Source organism: Myiozetetes cayanensis, unplaced genomic scaffold, assembly GCF_022539395.1.
Source record: "Myiozetetes cayanensis isolate MyiCay16 unplaced genomic scaffold, myiCay2020 scf7, whole genome shotgun sequence".
Classification (NCBI taxonomy): Eukaryota; Metazoa; Chordata; class Aves; order Passeriformes; family Tyrannidae; genus Myiozetetes; species Myiozetetes cayanensis.
The window spans coordinates 13842057-13860238 of NW_026087964.1; the positions used below are offsets into that span (position 1 = coordinate 13842057).

At 38.1% G+C, this 18182-nt stretch overlaps 1 protein-coding gene across 7 annotated transcripts in view; it reads right to left on the reverse strand.

Annotated features, from left to right (window-relative positions):
* KCNIP4 (potassium voltage-gated channel interacting protein 4) overlaps window positions 1–18182 on the reverse strand; it is a 394946-nt gene that overhangs the window by 18014 nt on the left and 358750 nt on the right. For all 7 annotated transcript variants that reach the window (XM_050338778.1, XM_050338784.1, XM_050338780.1 and 4 more), the window contains one exon: window positions 1684–1753. In XM_050338778.1, coding sequence (XP_050194735.1) covers window positions 1684–1753 — 70 coding nt within the window. The remainder of the gene's footprint in view (window positions 1–1683; window positions 1754–18182) is intronic.

The following is an 18182-nucleotide window of genomic DNA, read 5'->3' on the forward strand; positions in this document are numbered from 1 at the left end:
GTTACTGAAGTGCCCTTTCTGGCATGGAAAGCTTTTTACAAAGCTACTTCTGCCTTTTAAACACAATGTTTTTACTGCAATCCAGTGTCATATCCTTTGTTACTCTTGTGGCCCCTTGTCCTATTTATAGTCCTCCTATACCTTGTCCTGGACAGTCTTGAAAGTTACCTAATGAAGTGACTTGCTGGTTAATATTTAAAAATTACTTTGGTTGCCCTTAATCTTAAAATCTTACATTCTGTTTGCTCAGATATGAATTGTTATAATGATTCATCATATTGCACCTGGTTTTGCATTACATAGATAACTGAAGCCCAGAATTACATGTAAGACACATGTTTTAATTTGGGGACAACTTTCAAGCTTTTTTTTTCCCCTCTTTAATTTTCAGGCATACATAAAAACATTATTTTAAGCACAACTGAAATTTAAAGGCCTCAGCTGTTTACAATATTTTGGCAATAAATTCAGAGATTTAAGAATCCAGTTTAGCTGCTTAACTAGACACTTATATATTATGATCTCACCCAGTTAGCATGCAAGGATACAGAGAACTAATTGGGCTTTGAGAATATTTCAGCTAATGTGAGGAACAAAGGATAGACTTGAACTCCTCTACCTCTCAGAAAAGTCAAAAGTCAACACAAGCACCTTACAAAAAGCGCAAAACCTACATAAAACAGTTCAAGACTTGGTAGGCCCATAGAAATTAAAGGAATATTGATGTGAGCTGTTATTCTTACAAGGACATTCAGCTCTTCTGACGTTTCCACTGAATATTCCTCCTGAACTTCTGAGGAAAAGTAAATAAAGCTTTCACATTTGTTTGTGCTGTGTTTATGTACTGCCAAGGCTGTATACCACTGCATGGAGGCCATGGAGGATGAGGGGAGGAAGGGGATGAATTCTGATGGTCACTTCTCAGTGAGATGTGTTTGCTGAGATGTCTGAAACAGCTTTATTAAGAAAACCAAAAATCCTCTCACTAGTACATAACATCTGTTACAGGTGAGTGAGTTATCTGGATTCAATACTTTTCTACACTGCTAAAAATCTGACTTTTTGCTGTAATTTGTTACAATTAAATATGCAAGAAGAAAAAAGTTTGTGGTTTGTTTTTGTGGTTGTTTTGGGTTTTTTTTCCTCAGAAAAGTGTAGCTTCCTTATTTTTGTGTTACTTTCATTGCAACAAAAGATAGTGGAGTTAAAGAAATTATGAAGCCCCTTGAAATCAATTAATTGAAATCAAGGTTAGCAAAAAAAGGCCCTCATTTAAGAAGAGAAACACCGTAGAATTAAAGGGAGTTCTGCCATCGATATTAGAGGGTACCTGTAGTGCCCCTTACAGTTCCTCCTACTGTAAAAAGGGCTTTTTTGGAATAAAAGAGAATGGAAAGGCTGTTTAGAAAGTTTAAAAATAAATAACTGACTCCGAGAAACTTTGTTTCCAACAGTACCCAAGCACAGGTAGTAACTTCATAACGGAAGACTGCCTTCTTGTAGATATCATTGCATTTCATTCAGAAATATATACTTTAAAATACGTCCAAATATCAAGGAAGTACTCCATGAGTTCAGACAGAGCTTGAGGCAACAATCTCCTTAATTTTTAACAGGCTCTTTTGTCAGACTTAGGAACTAACAGATATACTGTAGTATTAATTATGTCCACCAAGTACTCACCTCCCTGTGGAAAGAACTGAGAGTAAATCTCTTTGAAGGTTTCTTCATTGACAACACCACTGGGGCATTCCTGGAAGAAAGGGAAAGACAAGAAATGAATACCATCCAATCTGGTCCAGTCAACTCGTGGTCATGAGACCATACACAACATATATGTGACTCTGGCAGTTTAACACGTGTGACTTTGCACTTTCAACCAAATATTAAGGCATTAAATGTTTATCACATTGAAGTACCTTTCTAAAAAATTCCCACAAGATAAAAATTTCTTTTGTGCCATGCATCTCAAGTTCAGTTGCCACCTGAGTGACACACACGAGCAGCATCCCCCCTGCTGCACAGCGTGGAGCTATTGCTGTCACTTGTGGTCCACGGGTAGTCACTCCTGCAGCTGCAAGCAGCATTTGCATGGTATGGAAATCAAGCAGCAATGTAAGCAGTTAGATATTAGTGACAGAACATGCAGTAAAATTCAAGTGGAAGAGTTATATTCAATGAATTCAAAAGACGCTGACACTGAAGATCTTACTCAAACCATGCAGAACCTTTTGCCTCTTTACATCTTTTTCATAAAGTGAAATACAGATAAGAAAGAATAAGCAGGAAGTGTCAGAACAGAGTGACTAAAAAAAAATGAAAGGAAGTGAAGGAGAAGAAAAAAGATGATTAGAGCAGTGACTTCACAAAAATGACTTACATAAAGAGGTAGGAAAAGCAGAACGAATACTGTATTGTTTACTAAGTAGCACATAAATACCAAAGACCAGAGAGCCGATTTCTAGTCCTGAATTTGCCAGACTGAGGAGATGATTTTGGGCAATTCACTTAATTCCTTTTTTGCCTTAATTCCTTCTTTAACACAGAGGGTGAAAAAAAAGCTTGGTATGCTCTTTAAAAGGAAAGTATTTTTAGAAAGAAAGATAAGCAAGAAAATACAAATTAAGTGTTAAGGTTCATACATTTATTTTTGTCAATTGCCATGCTATTTGGACTGAGGGTTCAAACATATATGCTCCTAGTCCTAAACTTGGGAAACGAAATAGCTTAAATGAAGATAAAGAGCAGTGTAACATCTTTTACCAGTGTAATAATAGCTTTTCCTGTGAGAACAAATGGTATTTTAAGTAAATAAAATAAAGACCAATGAGATATAGTTCTGAGAGCTTCTGCTAAGAAACAAATAGTGTAATCTTGCTAACTGAGAGACAAATGCACCAGGTGAGAAATGGATGTCATTTGTGTAGATCTAGGATTAGTTTGATTTTATGTCACTTATTCTCAGCCAAAATCTGCTTCTCATCATAACTAAGCATGTGCCAGCACATACTAAGAAACAATCCTGTTTGATCAGACAGACAAATAGCTGTGTCAAAGATACACATACAAAAGTATTTGTTCCCAGCCACAGAGGTGACAGCTATGGAGTAAGAGTTAGAGCACAGGTCTCTGTAAGACCAAATATAATGGCTGCACTGCCTTTCGAACCAAAACATTTGGGGAATAGCAAGAACATCTCTACCCTTCAGCAGGTGAAGAGCAATCCATTAACTGAGGAGGCCTCTCCCTGCCTGTCATGCTGTGGGGTATGAGGGCATCTAAAACATCTCTCTCTACCTGCTTCCCAAAAAACCTGTAGTCAGATAGGGCAGTGTCTCTGGCTCCTAGCAGGCTTACAGTTGGTCTCCCAAGTAACAAGCAATACCGAAAGGGTTATCAAGCATTAGAATGGGCTGCTTAGGGAAGTGGTTGAGGCACCATCCATGAAGACATTTAAAATTCTGTAGCTGTGGCACTTAGGGACATGGTTTAGTGGTGGACCTGGCAGTGCTAGGTTAATGGCTGGACTTGATGATCTCAGATGTTTTTTCCAACCTCAATGATTCTATGGTTTTATGATTCTACTACTCTGCTTGTCTTCTTATATGAAGCCTTCTGGAGTTGTAGAAGTGCATATAAGAGAGCAGTATTTTTACTTGGATTCAAAACACAGTAATGAAAACATTAGTGAATTTTTCAGATACATATTGATATAACATTATAGTTATTCAATGTAGACAATGTGACAAAGGTATTTTATAAGTTCCTCTTTCAAGCATACATTGATACATAATCTATGCCATTCTCAGACCTGCACAGGGAAGAAAACAGCCTTTCCCCTGAGATGAGTGGGCATGTGAAAGGATAATACATTAATTCAGAATTTAGAAAAAAAAAGCAGTGGCTTCTTTCTGTTCTGCAGGTAATTTTTTTTTTCAGACAAAAAAAATAGCTAGGCACATTTTGAAGGAATTAAAGAGAAAACCTGCATATTTGGATTTGTAGAGGTCAGCTATTGACTTTTCTTTTTCTGAGACAATAAATAATGACTAACAAAATGAGCATCTAAATTTATCCAACTCTATGGCTTATTAACATGTAATGCAATTTTTCTCCCTTTTCCTTGGATAACAAAGACATTCAAACTACATTCATTTTGCAAAGAGTGCTCTCGCCTTTTTTACAGGAAATGCCAGCAACTCCAACTCTGTCAGTCCTTAGCCTGTAGCTGTGAAGAGTTAGAGGAGAATTAAGGGTACTCTGGAAAAATCTGTCTGATTTATTATTTGTTAGTTCAAAATGAGTTAGGAGCCTTTTTTTAGAGAAATACATGATCTACATACCTCCTTTAAAGGTAGTATTTTTTTTCTGTCACTTAATAAGCTCTGGTATCACCATACTGTTTGAAAGAATCATTGCTTGAAAAGGCAACCTACTTTCAGAGAATTATTTATTAGCAAACCCAGGAATGACAGCTTGAGTCTCTCTAGGTTGACCCTCTGTATTTTCCTCTGTTCTTTGCCACAGCATTGCTGGTAACACCTTCTCCATCCTTGAGGATCTGTAGGAATAGTGTCTTAAGAACATTCATTAAAATCTGTGATGCTGGCCAATTACTCGTACCAGAACTATCAGTTCAAATTTTCTTGAAACTTCCTTCTGAGCCTCTACATGACAGTGAACACTCTTGTTCTTAAATAATTGTATTCTAAAAATATATGTAGCCAACATAATTTACCTCCAAGCCTGCACTTTTCTGGACTCATAAATCTGTCTTTCTTGTGTTTATCAGGAGATTTCTGCAGTTCAGTGAATAAGATTAAATATTGTAATTGTTAAGTATGCCTCATGGCTTTATTTCAAGTTATTGCTGACTTCTTCCTTTGTACAAACTATAATTAAAAAAATCTATCTAACCTTTCATTAAACTCTCATAAAAAAGAGGAAAATAATTAAATAGTTTGAAAGAAAAATGTGAAGCTTATTTAAACCATTTCCTATATTCTTTTTTTCCCTTGATCTGTATATAATTTGTTACAGCAAATTTGTGTTCAACAATCTTTTAAAATTGTATTAATGTATTTTCCTTCTGAAGAATAAAAAGGAGGGAAAGTTCATTGTGAACTTAGTCCAGTGCTCCATCTTTTAAAGAGAAAATAATTTAAACTGACAGAAAGAAGAGACAGAGAATAATAAATATGATTCTGCCTTTTGATGACCTCGCTTGCTTGCAATTTTGTTGCTGGGAAATTACACCTCCAGCACATGGTCTTATGAACCACTCCAAAACCTGTAAATTATTTACAAGCTCATGCTGTCTAAGATGTCTCTCTGTCTCTCCTTCAGTGTTTCTAAGAATACTGCAATAGGTAGATTCGTCTTTACTACCTAATCAACACCCTTTTTAGATAAGAGGCAAACCAAAAAGACACAAAAAAGGAGAAATAGTGAAATGTAGGAAAGAGAATGAAGGAGAAAGAAACTCACACTTCTGTCTGCATAGCAAACAGTTCTGTATGATGGATGGAGCTGGAGCTCTGGCAACTTTGGATATATTTTAGCCTTTTGCATGAGAGATTCTCCATCCCATGCTTCATTTGCTATCAGTTTTCATGTTGCTTCATTTTAGATATATGTTCATGTCCATTGATTTAATTATCAATAACTGATAATATTTTTGCTTTCTGCATGTACTTCTATTCTGAATGCAAATTTATATTCACCATAAACACAAAACTTAATGGAAGAATATGTACATAATTTTGAAATAGTGTGCTTATACTCTAAAGCTAATGCTACCAAAAAACCCTTGGTGGCTTTCCACAGCCCAGTTCAGTTCCTAATTTTTCCATTTGAGTATGATAGAGCTTTGATCACAACAGTATGAGAATTTAACAAATTGCCTTCATTTAATAACATAACCTAGGTGAAATTAATAACAAAATCTTGGCCATCAGACACCTCATGAAGCTCAACGAGGATTTCAATGTTGTGCATCTGGGAAGAAATCTGGCCCTGTCCCAGTACCAGCTGTGAAGTGAGTGGCTGAATGGCAGCACTGCCCAACAGGATGTGGGGTTACAGGGGATGTCAAGCTGAGTGTGAGCCAACAAAACATTCTTACTATACCTACTGGTACAAAGCCAGCAGGATGAGGAGTTATTCTCTCATTCTGCTTGAGACAGTCTTGGGGCCCTCCCAGGGGTGTGGAGGAACTGAAGAGAGATCGGCAGAATGTCATGAAGACTACCAGGGGTGAAAGCATGTGACCACAGAGGAGAGACTGAGAGAGCTGGGCTTGCTTAGTCTAAGGCATTGCTAAGGGAAGATCTAATAGCAGCCCACCTGAAAAGAAATAGCAGATCTAAAGGAACAAAAATCTTAGTAGGGACAGACAATTTAACAAAGTTTGGTGTCCACAGTCTGCGTTTTTTAAGCTCACATTAGACACTAAAAACACTTTTTCACTCCTCTTGGTACCCTGAAGTGCAGTGATACTTGAGATAGCCCCTAATTTCAGTGAAAAGATGGGCTATTGAACAGTCTTGGAAAGCTGTGTATGTGGCAGAGCTTCACTAAGGGGTGAGACAAGACACTTTGACAAGTGGACCTGCATAATTTGCCATTATGAACACACTGACCAGGACAGTGTGTGGGTTATGGACCTGAGACAATAGGTTCTGAAGCTTGTTGTTTTCAGGCTTTAATGCTTCTAAGGTTTATGTAAATTAACTTTTATGCAGTCCCAAATTCCAAAGCTGCATTCCTAAGGTTGATTTAAATTTGCTATATCTAATGCTTGTTCTGATGTATGTGACTGAAATGTAGGCCTTCTGATGACTTTCATATTTGCAGAAAACTGAGCCAAATGATAATTATGCAATTCACATGGGTTGCAATCCCAAATTAATTTCTCCCGCTAAGAAATACAATTAGTATTTTTGGACTAAACATCTAGTTTTATTCAGAAAAACCCCAAATGTATTTGTTGTTTAATCAGTCCACATTGATGTGCATTTAGCCTATATTGGCCTCCTATGGCAAGACATCAGTGGCTATGTAGTAAAATTATTCACCAAAGTTATCAGCAAACCATTAGCCAATGTTTTATCAGATAGAAGTATTTTGTTAGCATATCTACAGTAATGTATTTTAGCAGCAAGCTTTATACTTGAAATGTACAGTGTTTTTTCTAGGCTAACAGAAAAACTTAACCCAGGGAAACTGGGGTAATCTGAAAATTCATTTGCTAAATATTTAAGCATTATATAAATTATCTGAAACAATCCCACTAATACTCAGTTCATGCATTACTCCTGTCTTGATCCCACTCCAAAGCAAAATGTGTGTCAAAAGTAGTACCCATAAGAAACTAAGGTACAAGCAGTTTCTCTGAGGATGGAAAAGGTAAGGATTTTGGTGAAACATGTCTAACATGATCTTGTATGACTTGGAAGAAGGAGAAACACCAGATACATCCCAGATACATCTCACTCTGAAAGGTGACACAGACAGTGACACATTGATATCAGTGTGACTTCCACCCTGAAGGCTTCTGCCAGAACAGCATTGATCAGGCATTGTACTGCAGCAGATGAGCCAAGCAGGTATTTTTCTTACAGATACAACACTAGATGCAAACCCAACCAGAATTATAAATCTCCCCAACTGCTACTTTCAAAACCTAAATATAGATCTCTGACCCTCAACAGCCTCTATATGTTTTTTCAATTCACTTTGGATACGGATAATGGCTCTGTAGGCTTAGGCTGATTGCAACAAGGATGATAAGTAATCAAAAAAGCAGAAGGGTGGGAGAAAAAGTTCACGCAAACAAGCAGTTGTCACTGCAAAGAGGTCTCCCCTCAGTCTCCTCTTCTCCAGGCTGAACAAAGTGATCTCAGCCACTCCTCATCTGGCTTCCCCTTCAAACCCTTCAACTTCCTTGTGGCACTCCCACAGATACTCTCTGGTAGCTTAATGTCTTTCTTATATTGTGGTGCCCAAAACTGCACACAGCACTCGAGGCAAGGCCGCACCAGTGCGGAGCAGAGCAGGACAATGCCCTGCCTTTACCAGCTGGCAATTCTGAGCTTAATGTACCCCAGGAGATGGTTGGCCCTCCTGGCTGCCAGGGCACTGCTGACTCATATCACAAAGTAAAAACAAAAACTGCAAGTGACATAGAAGTTAAAGAGCAACAATGGCACGGCAAAGGTAGTAACAATGCCAATTACAATGGCAAGGCTTCTGAGGTGTTGAATTTTCCATCATACAGTTGCAAACCCAGTATGTCTTCATTCAAATGCCTCCTTTGAATACCTGCTGTTTACCATAACGTCCCAGTTTGCCTCCAACACAGGGTAGCCTAAGCTCTGTTTTCCCAGATTTGCCAATCCATTGGGGTCCACTGGAGCAGCTCAGTTCTGCTTGTTCCCCATCATTTCTGTGCTCGTTCCTCTCCACTCTATGAGGATAGCTCTCCCCAAACGTCTCTTAGTTCCTCTTGCTGCTACCTGTCTCTTTTCTCTTTACCCTTGCAACAGAGCATTGAGTTCTATTTCATAGTCTCTGGAGGAACAGGTCTATCAACTCCTCTCCAAATGCTCACATCTCAAAATCTTTTCCAGATCCTAATCTTTTCTTCCCTTTTTGCAGCTTCTTCCCAGATAACCTTGAATCAGGCTATCACCAAATATTTCCCCATATGGCAGACAAAACAGTCCAAGATCAAACAGGAAGGCATCAGATAGATGCAAATTTCAAGTCAGACAGATCAAAAATCCCAGCTCATTTTTAAGAATTGCCTCATTCTCTGGAAAGCATGGAAGAATATATTTCCTAATATTTTTCTGCAGTCTCACTCTGTCAGATCTTGCTTGGTGCTGTTTCTGTAGCACAAGCCAGAGAAAGGATGCAGGGAGAGAAAATTTTCATGAAAAAAAGCAGGTGCAAGTCAGGATTGCCAGCATAAGGCAATCATACGATAGCATCATGTTACATTCACAGGGTAAATACTGATGGCAAACAGGAAAATCTAGTCCTCTCTCAGCAACTGCAGTATTTGTGGGCCATCAGAAAGGGGTGATCTTAAGTTGGCAAGCAGAAACAATGCTGGAAATTTATTTATTCAGACATTAAAGAAAACTATTCAAAGATGGTATAAGTAAGTATGTATACTAATAAAGAAAATAAACTTTATTTTTACTAGGTGTTTCATTTCATTCATTCATTTCAAATAATTAAGGCTAGTGGATAACGTCCTGATGTGGACCTGCACATGCAAAATGTTAGGAGTTTATACACTAAATTTTCCTAAAAATCTCATTGCCTGTGGACACAGGAAGAAGAGAATTCAATGGCTGCTGTTTCTTATTCCTCCAGGAGCAATGTAGAAATTGGCTTTTTACAGTTTTACTACGCCTTACAGCTTTGAAATTTAGCTAACACCCAGCTGACACAGTATAAAGTGATTTAATCATGTCTGCAGACCACTGAATGCACTTCAAGCAAAGTAGAAAACAAAAACACAACCTAATACACTTCTAAAATAAAGTCGTTTATATTTTATTTATACTTAATAAAAACTGTTTATATTTTATAAGCATGTGGCTCCTGGCTGTATGCTGGATTTTGTTAGGTTATGTGGTAAAAGCTTGTCTGCACACCTATAGTGGAACACAGGGAGACACAATGGCAGGATGGGAAGCCCAAACAGTGCCTGCTGTGTCTGCTCCCAGGATATCCCAGGAGCCATCAGCCCTTCAAAGGCCCAGCTTCACAAGCCCAGAGGAGCACAGAGGCACAAAAGTAAGCGGGAGCCCAAATTAGGGACCATGAGGAAGGGAAACATTGTCCTGCTCCTCCTGGGCTGTCCCAGGAGAGCCTCATGCCCATTGTCAGGGCATCAAGGTGAGTGCATGCATGCACAGAAGAAGGTTGCTGCCCCAGGGTTGGAGGTACATTATGGGAGGCAGGGGAAGAGCATTTTGGGATTGCACAGGACTTATTATGGGATGTTTAGTGGGGATCCAATGGTGGGAAAAGGAAGGGATTTAGGTGATTTCAGGAGGTACAGGTGTGGGAAAATAAAGGTGTGAGGGGAAAAAAGTCCCAGTCACATGTATATGGTTAGCTGGTCATTCTGCTTGTCTGGCCATGCCTTGTGCCTGACCTGTGTTGTCTTCTTACTAAGCTCTTTTCCAACTCTTTCCTGGATAAGGGCTCTCCATGCTGTGTACAGTGGTGTGAGGGCAGCTGCTGGGGTCAGACTATGAACTGGAGGGTCTGTGTGTCTCTGGTGTGGCAACTGGAGCGCGTGCAGAGGTGTGAGTGAGTGAGTGGTTGCTAGTGAATATCAAGTTGGATGAGCAGGCAAGCAGGTGACATGACCTGGGAGTCAGGATGTGAATGGGTCTTGAAGAGTAACACCATGGTGGGGTTGACTACTGGGGACCAAGGGCCAGTTTTGTGTGTGTGCATGAGGCAGTCTGTACCAGCAAGTGTAGTGGGGCTGAACCTCAAGGGCTTTTATGCCCAGGTGCCAGCAACTGGAGAAGCTGGTATCTAGAAGTGGTTACTGGGCATCCAAGACCCATATCTGAGCCTGGTTGCTGTAAGTATCCACACTTGTATGTATATATGTGTGTGTGTGTGTGTGTGTGTGTGTGTGTGTGTGTGTGTGTGTGTCTCTCTTTTTCTCTCTCTTGCACAGAATCACAGAATCTGCTGAATTGGAGGGGACTCACAAGGATCATTCAGTCCAACTCCTGGCCCTTGGATGGCCCAACAGGACCATCCCCAAGAGTCACACCATGTGCCTAAGAGTATCATCCAAACACTTCTTGAACTCTGTTAGGCTTTTGGTGCTATGACCACTGCCCTGAGGAGCCTGTTTCAGTGCCCAACAACCCTTTGGGTGAAGAATCTTTTTCTAATATCAAACCTAAAACCTCCCCTGACACAACTTCAGGTCATTCCCTCAGGTTCTGTCACTAGTCATCACAGAGAAGAAATCAGTGTCTGCCTCTCCTCTTCCCCTCACAAGGACGTTGTAACTGCAGTGAGGTCTCCCCTCAGTCTCAGACTGAACAGACCAAATCTCTCAGCTGCTCCTCATACAGCTTCCTCTCAAGGCCCTGTATCGCCTTCATTGCCCTCCTTTGGATGCTCTCTAATAGCTTAATGTCTTTCCTACATTGTGGTGCCCAGAACTACTCGGTGTGTCTGTCTGTGACCTGTGTGGCTGGCCATGTACACATGTCTATACAAGTACACATGTGATGTGTATATATGTGCTTTATGTGCGTGTGCCTACCAGGAACACATCTTCAGCCTCTGCTGAATGGATCTGGGGGCATGGCAGCACCCTCTTCTCTCTCATGTTGTTGAATCTGACCTGATGTTTTCCCCTAAGAAATGTAATTGTTTATTTTATTTCAATACATTCAATAATAATATATAGAATTCAATAAATTAATTCATCAGTATTGTATTTTACTTTGGAATACTTTTAGCATTAAAGATGTATTTACCGAATACCAACAGTGCTAAGCTGAAATTTCAACCAAACTTAGAGCTGCATGCTGAAAATAAATAAGTTTGTAATTTATTGTAAATTAAAAAACAAATAAATTTGTAATGTTTTACCTCATTTTTCTGTAGTAAATATAAATATACTTGTCCTCTCTATATTCATCAGGAATAGATTTCATCACCTATTTATTTTGAAGTAAGTGCTATGTGATTAACTTTCTATCCTGAAAGTACTCTTAGAATATAGGGGTCACTTTTGATACTGGGGTTTTTTTTCAGTAAAAATGCAGAACTCACATCAAAAATTATCTTTATAAAAAGGGCTGGGTGGCATTGCTGGAGTTCTGATCACATTACTGGACAACACAGAAGATACTCCAAGAGCAGGATAAAAATTCTGCAGCAGCTAATAAAAGTGAAATTACTCTAGCAGGACTTCAAAGTAGATGATACAAACAAAATGAGGTTTCTGAGGGAAAGAAAGTTTTGAAGTCATTAAAGAAAAAGCAAGCGTAATCTGAAAAATATCTCAAAAGATATGCTTAAAAGAGATGCCATGCACTAGTCTGTGAAGCAGCCTCAAAAAACTAATTCAGAGAAAACCTCTCTCTTGAAATATTTGAAATATGGCTGAAAAAAGCACTAGAAATTAAGACTGGGAAAAATAACCTGGGAATAGTCAGACAGTTCAAAAGGTCTTTTTCTTTTCTCATTAACATAGATTTTCAAAAAATCACAGACAAACCTATTTGTGTTTAATTTCTTTTTTTCATTTCCTTTGCTCTAAATACTTCTAGAAGAAGAAATAACAGAAGATGATGTGAGGAGAAGAGAGCAACTGTTTTCCTGCCATAGATATCCCCAAGAGAGCAACAAATTCACAGAGGTTGAACTATAAGCAAAGTATTGTCCATTAGGTATTGGTAAAATTTCAAGGGGTTGCTTCTTCTATGAATTAAAAGAAAAAAGCCATGTCTTTGTAATCTATACTAGACAGTCATTTCTCTGATCAGCTTCTTTGAACTGGTGCCTTCTGAACTGCTCCACTGTCAGTGTTTGGGCTCCTGCATTTTACCACCTCTTTTTGAAACTAGATGAATCAGAGAAACATTTAATTTCCTTTGTATAGATTTATCTTTCAACACCTCAGCACATCAAATGGGAGCTTTGAGCACTTTTTAGGAAACCATTGCAATGACTACAGAAGAAATACCTACTTTGGTTCTTTTGATCAGGTAATTATATTATTCACCCAACCTGTGTTCTCCTTGAGCTTTGCTGTTTGCCTTCTATACAAGCCAGTTTGTCAAAGGACTGGGAGGATGACTGGCAGGACAATGTCTCAAGTTGCTCACAGAGGATGACAATTGGTTTTATTCTATCTTTACACATATAGTTTTGGGGTCTGCCCAGGCCTATGCTATAACAAAACAAGTCCAGCCCTTACTTGCCTTTTTTCTGAAAAGCTGCTGAAGGAGCTGCTGTTCATTATGAAGAAATGTGCAGAGACAGGAAGAAAAGCAGGGCTGCCGTGGAAGAGAAGGTAAGGTAAAAGGAGGTAAGAGAAGAAGGTAAAAGAACATTCTGAACATTGAGTGCCCAGTCAACAGCAGTGGCAAGAAAACAGGCTCAAAGGAAAAATGTTTGTTCCATGGGCAATCTGTGCAGATGAAACCAAGAGGCTTCATAAGGGTTTAACATCTCAGATTGAAGGCATAAACCACACTCAGTATAGTTAAAAAGTGTAATTCCTTTACTTCTGCTGGACAGGGGAGCCCCATCTAGTTTTACAACTTTTTAGTAGCAAAGTTACCAGCTGCTCAAGCCAATATATAGAGCTGCTTTCTTCATGCCTCCTATCCATTAATAGAATATCAGTTAATTTTCTGAGAGAGAATATAATTCCTCACACAACTCAGAAACACGATATTTTTAGTCTATTCAATTTATTTTCCCTATAACTAACTGAAATACTTTGCTAACTTTCCTAACATTTTAGAATTATATTTTGTATTTATTTTAATTATTAATAGTGTATTGGGTACAAAGAACTTTCAAGCTAATGTGAATTTGAGTATACCAGAGAAACAAGAAATTAACTAAATCAGGTTTTTTTTTTCCCCCCATGTAAGCATATTTAATGCTCAAAATTATGCTATGGCTATTTAAAGGAGAACACACGCAAAGTATAGGACAAAGTGTACTTAAAACACAGTTATAGCTGAAATAATTTTATATAGTTCTTGTTCTGAAAAATCTTCCTGGAGTAAAATGAAGATTAATTAGCACATTACTGAAACATTTTCTGCTTTGTAGGAGAGTTGAGAGTCCCAGTATATTAATATGTGTAAGACATATGAAGATATTCAGAGTCAAAATTGTAAAAGCTCAAAATACAAAATGGTGTAGGGGGGTTTAATTTTTATTTATTACCCTACTTGAAACTACTTTTAAAAAAAAATTTAATCTTAAGTTCAGCATTAATATGCTTTTCATCTCTGGAATATTGTTCCCAATACAACAATACATGCTATATATATGAATATGTTTATAATGAACTATTTCTTCCTTGATGGATTTTCACTGATTTTCTTAATAAATAAAGTATATTCAATCCAATTATATTGAAAACCACTAGTGTTTTCAATTGTCACTTCTATTTTTTGTGTTATCAGGAAAGGGACAGCTATTAATTTAACCTCCTGTCTATTGAAATCAAATTAATTCTTGTTTTGTTCTTTTTTTCTTATTTGGCTTCTCATGTTAGTTTTCTCAGGAGTGGGCTATTAAAAAACACTTTCACAGCACCTTTTCTTTATTGAAAAGAATACTTGGTTTGCATTTTTAAAAATTACTTGTGTGTAATCATTTAGAAAGATGTTGTAACAAAACAATGATGAATGATGAAATGTTAATCAAAATTATATCTTGGATCAGATTTGCTTATGTCAAGAGGGCCAAAATTTCTTCCTAAAACAGCTTGCTATTGTTTTCAGTTATTGCAGAATCAGTCCATATAGATCTGAACATAAAAGAACATACTCTAGTCTTGCATACTTGAATATACTCATAAGCCTTGAGAACCGGTAGTAATGGAGTATTTTCTCTAGTCTTTATAGAAGCTGAATGGGATGAAAGACATACAGAGTAATCCAAAAGGACGGTGCTTTTTCTGAAATGTTTAGGGATAGTTACCTCAGATAGTCCTTTGTCCCTACTCTTAAGTCATCCTATGAATTTGCCTATTTGATTACAACTGTAATCAAATAAGCAAAGTGGAGTGCACTAATTATTGGGTCTAAAGGCACAACTTTCCTTTCCATCTTTCCACTCTGACCTAAAATACAGTAGAATTACTTCAGCTAAAGGCTCACATGGGGAACACTTCTGTCACAGAAGCTGTAAACTCATTTTATACTCAATGGCAACAGTCTAGATTTCTAGGAACGTTGTGGCAGTCAGTGGATTTGGCAGCATCAATCTCCATTGACATCCATTGGTGAAATGCATGCAAAAACTCCTTTCAAGCCTTGTCTTATCAGGTAAAACACAAAGCTTCTTGCTTCTACTTAGCCACCTGTAGAAGAGTTACGATAATGTTTCCCAATGGCATAGCAAAGATGTACTAGATTTTTAACATCCCGCTGCAAGATACTCTAATGAACAAAAGCCTTTTCCCACTCCCTACTTGCTATGGCAGTTTTGGAGGAAAATAAGCAGAAATTAAGGAACTGGCTCACATCCAGCGTGTGTGGCTTCACACAGTAAATAACAATCAACAGTTCTGCTGCTTCCATAAGGCAGCGGGCAAGGCGCCAGCAATGCTTTTAATCAGCACCATTCTTTGTTTAGCAATGCCCACTAACTAGTGTAATTTTTAGTTTCTTATATTAGCATTGGCAGTAAAACAACAGTAAACAACACGAGTAAAGATTTGGACTTAAAAGCTCACCCAAAAGCTTGACTCACCGAACTTCACAGCATCTGAATGGTGTTTACTGCTTCTGCCCTTACTAGTCACTGCAGGAGGGCATTTTACAATCCTGACTCAACAAAATAGGCAGGAGTTATAATTAACCTAAATGTAGCAGAACCCATGCTTCAGATATGGAGTGTTGCAGCTTGCTGTAAACACTTTGGCAAAGAAAAGGTGCTCACCCTCTTGGGAGAAGCTGCATTTAGGTGAGCACTGCTTCTGTGACTTGCCTTTCACACATTCCAATGTGAGTGCTTTTGATCAAGTCCCCTTCAAATCAACTGAAATCCTAGGTGAGAGGAGGAATAGCTCCATATTAGCAAGTGCTGGTCCCTCAAGTGTATTCCCTTACACCCACTCAAGTGATTCATCTGAGCAGAATGGAGAACACCAGTCCCTAACAGTGATATCTGAGTGTAGGTCAACTCCCTGCTTTAAAACCATGGAGGCATTTATTTTTGGTTTTATTACATGAGGGAGATGGTGCTTTTGTTTCCCTAGAAGCTCCTTGTATCCTTAAAGAGTGGAAGATTCACTGAGGAGGAAACTGTACTAACAACCTTCTGCTAAAGGTTGGTGGACTTGTGCCATCATTTTATAGCCATATCTGAAAATGAGAAACCTTGTGCTAAATTCAGACTATTTATGAAGCAACCTCAACATGTCAGAGGTGAAAAAAATATTCTATATTCTGTCTTAAATGCTCATATGATTTTTTCATGTGTTTGTCAGTCAACCTGATGTTGATACTAAATACTGACACCAAACCAAATTTCCGTTTTAATCATCAAGTAAGAACACTGTGAGTTTTGCATTCCTGGGTCACATGTCTGTGTGAAAGACAGGCTTAAAGTGTGTCCTAACTCATGTTATTTCAGTATTTTTCAGAGAGGTTGTTCTTTGTTTCTTTCAAAGAGGTACGATGGTAAAGGAAGACAGATCAGTATTTGGCTAATGCTAAATAGGATGAAAAGACCAAGGAATTTCAGCCTCCTATCAACTTGCAGAAATGGCAAAGAACATAAAATTCAATGGGGATCCGTTTAGAAACTGAAAATCAAACACTGTGCTCATTATTTATATTTTATATAGTAATACGTTTACCCTTTAAAAAAGGTTTTTGCTTTTTCCACTACTAACAACACTTTCTCCCAGGGCCCCAGCAGTGCAAACATAAGAACAAATGAGCTTACCTACATAAATATTTATAAAACTGAGCCTGACATTAGCATAAATAGGACCTGATTCACCAAGTACAGAGGGGAAAATCAAAAGCAATCAGAGGCAACGTGGCTGAAGCTGCTGTGAGTGAGAGAGAGAGATGTGGTCTGTGGGAGGAGATGCTTTTTCCATGTTCACACAGTGAGTGCCATAGGGACTATTTAGTCTTGAGATATTTACAGTAATAGAAAAGGGATGGGCTTCAATTTTAGGATCCTAATTAGGCCTTGATTGGGCAATGAAGAAAAAAATTTGTTAAGTGCCCTGAGATTTCCCAAAAGGTGATGTTTGCAGTAATTTTAAATGCAGAAGGCAAAGACCAAGTGGAGAAAGGCATTTCCTTTGCAGAGCAAAACCTGAAACCTCCAGTTTCAGGCCTTTTGTTGAACAAATGAGATCTCTGAAGATGCATGCTCCCAGTTGAATGGCAGGAATGGGATGCATACTCTCTCAAGGAAAGAAGAAATTATTCATTAAAAAAACAGAGAAAGGAACATATTTTCCAGTATAGGGCAATGGGGACAGATACTTGCTTATCTACTGGCAAAAAAATTAATAATTAGAATATATTTTGCTAGTGACTCATGGGAATATCATATTCTGGCAATGGACTGGAATACTTTAGAGCCAATTACCTACTACACTGCAATTGTCTGACAGACTGAAGGAATGGCCATTTTTTTCATCAGAGACAGTTAATGTGGGGAGTAAATCAGGTGGAAAAAAAAGCCCTGTAATTGCCATGTTTCTGTTTAGAACTCTGGAACCCTGAGAAGCCACATAGAAGCCATATAGAAACCAGTTCCTTATAGTGAAAAACGCATGAGGAACGACTGTCAAAAAATCTTTGTGACATTTGGGCATGTTCCATTAAAATTAATGAAGTTTTACATTTGCAAGACTTTAGAAGAGACAACATTTTTAGCCTAGAAAAATAACAATATAAATTCAGGAGCTATATGTTACAAGTACTCAGAATTAGTGAATCTTCAGAAGTAGTTAAAAACAGATTTTCCATTAGTCTTTGGTTTTGAATCTAATTTTACTTTTGCTTTATATTAAGGTTCTGTGTTGTTTTGTGCTGATCTTTTTTCTCATCTTGCTCTGCAGAAAGGTAGCAAACACTGCCTGTTTTAAAAAAATGTTAATAGTAATGAATCATCCATTGAACTGATATTTGTACTAGGGACTCATTATTCAGGAGACAGAGAAACAGTGACAAAGGGCTTATGCCCTAAAAACTTATGAAAAAGGTGAAAGAAGAAAGTAAGACAAACTGGGTTGTTTAGTAGAACAATATGGCAGTAAGGTATTGAACCTGGACTTCCTGCCTGTTAATTTGGTAGCCTCTGCACCTAGATGCAGTGCTTAGTGCTGACATTTTAAATCACAAGCACAATCATAACCATGTTGTCTATTGTTCTGATACCTTACTTGCTGGTAAATAGCA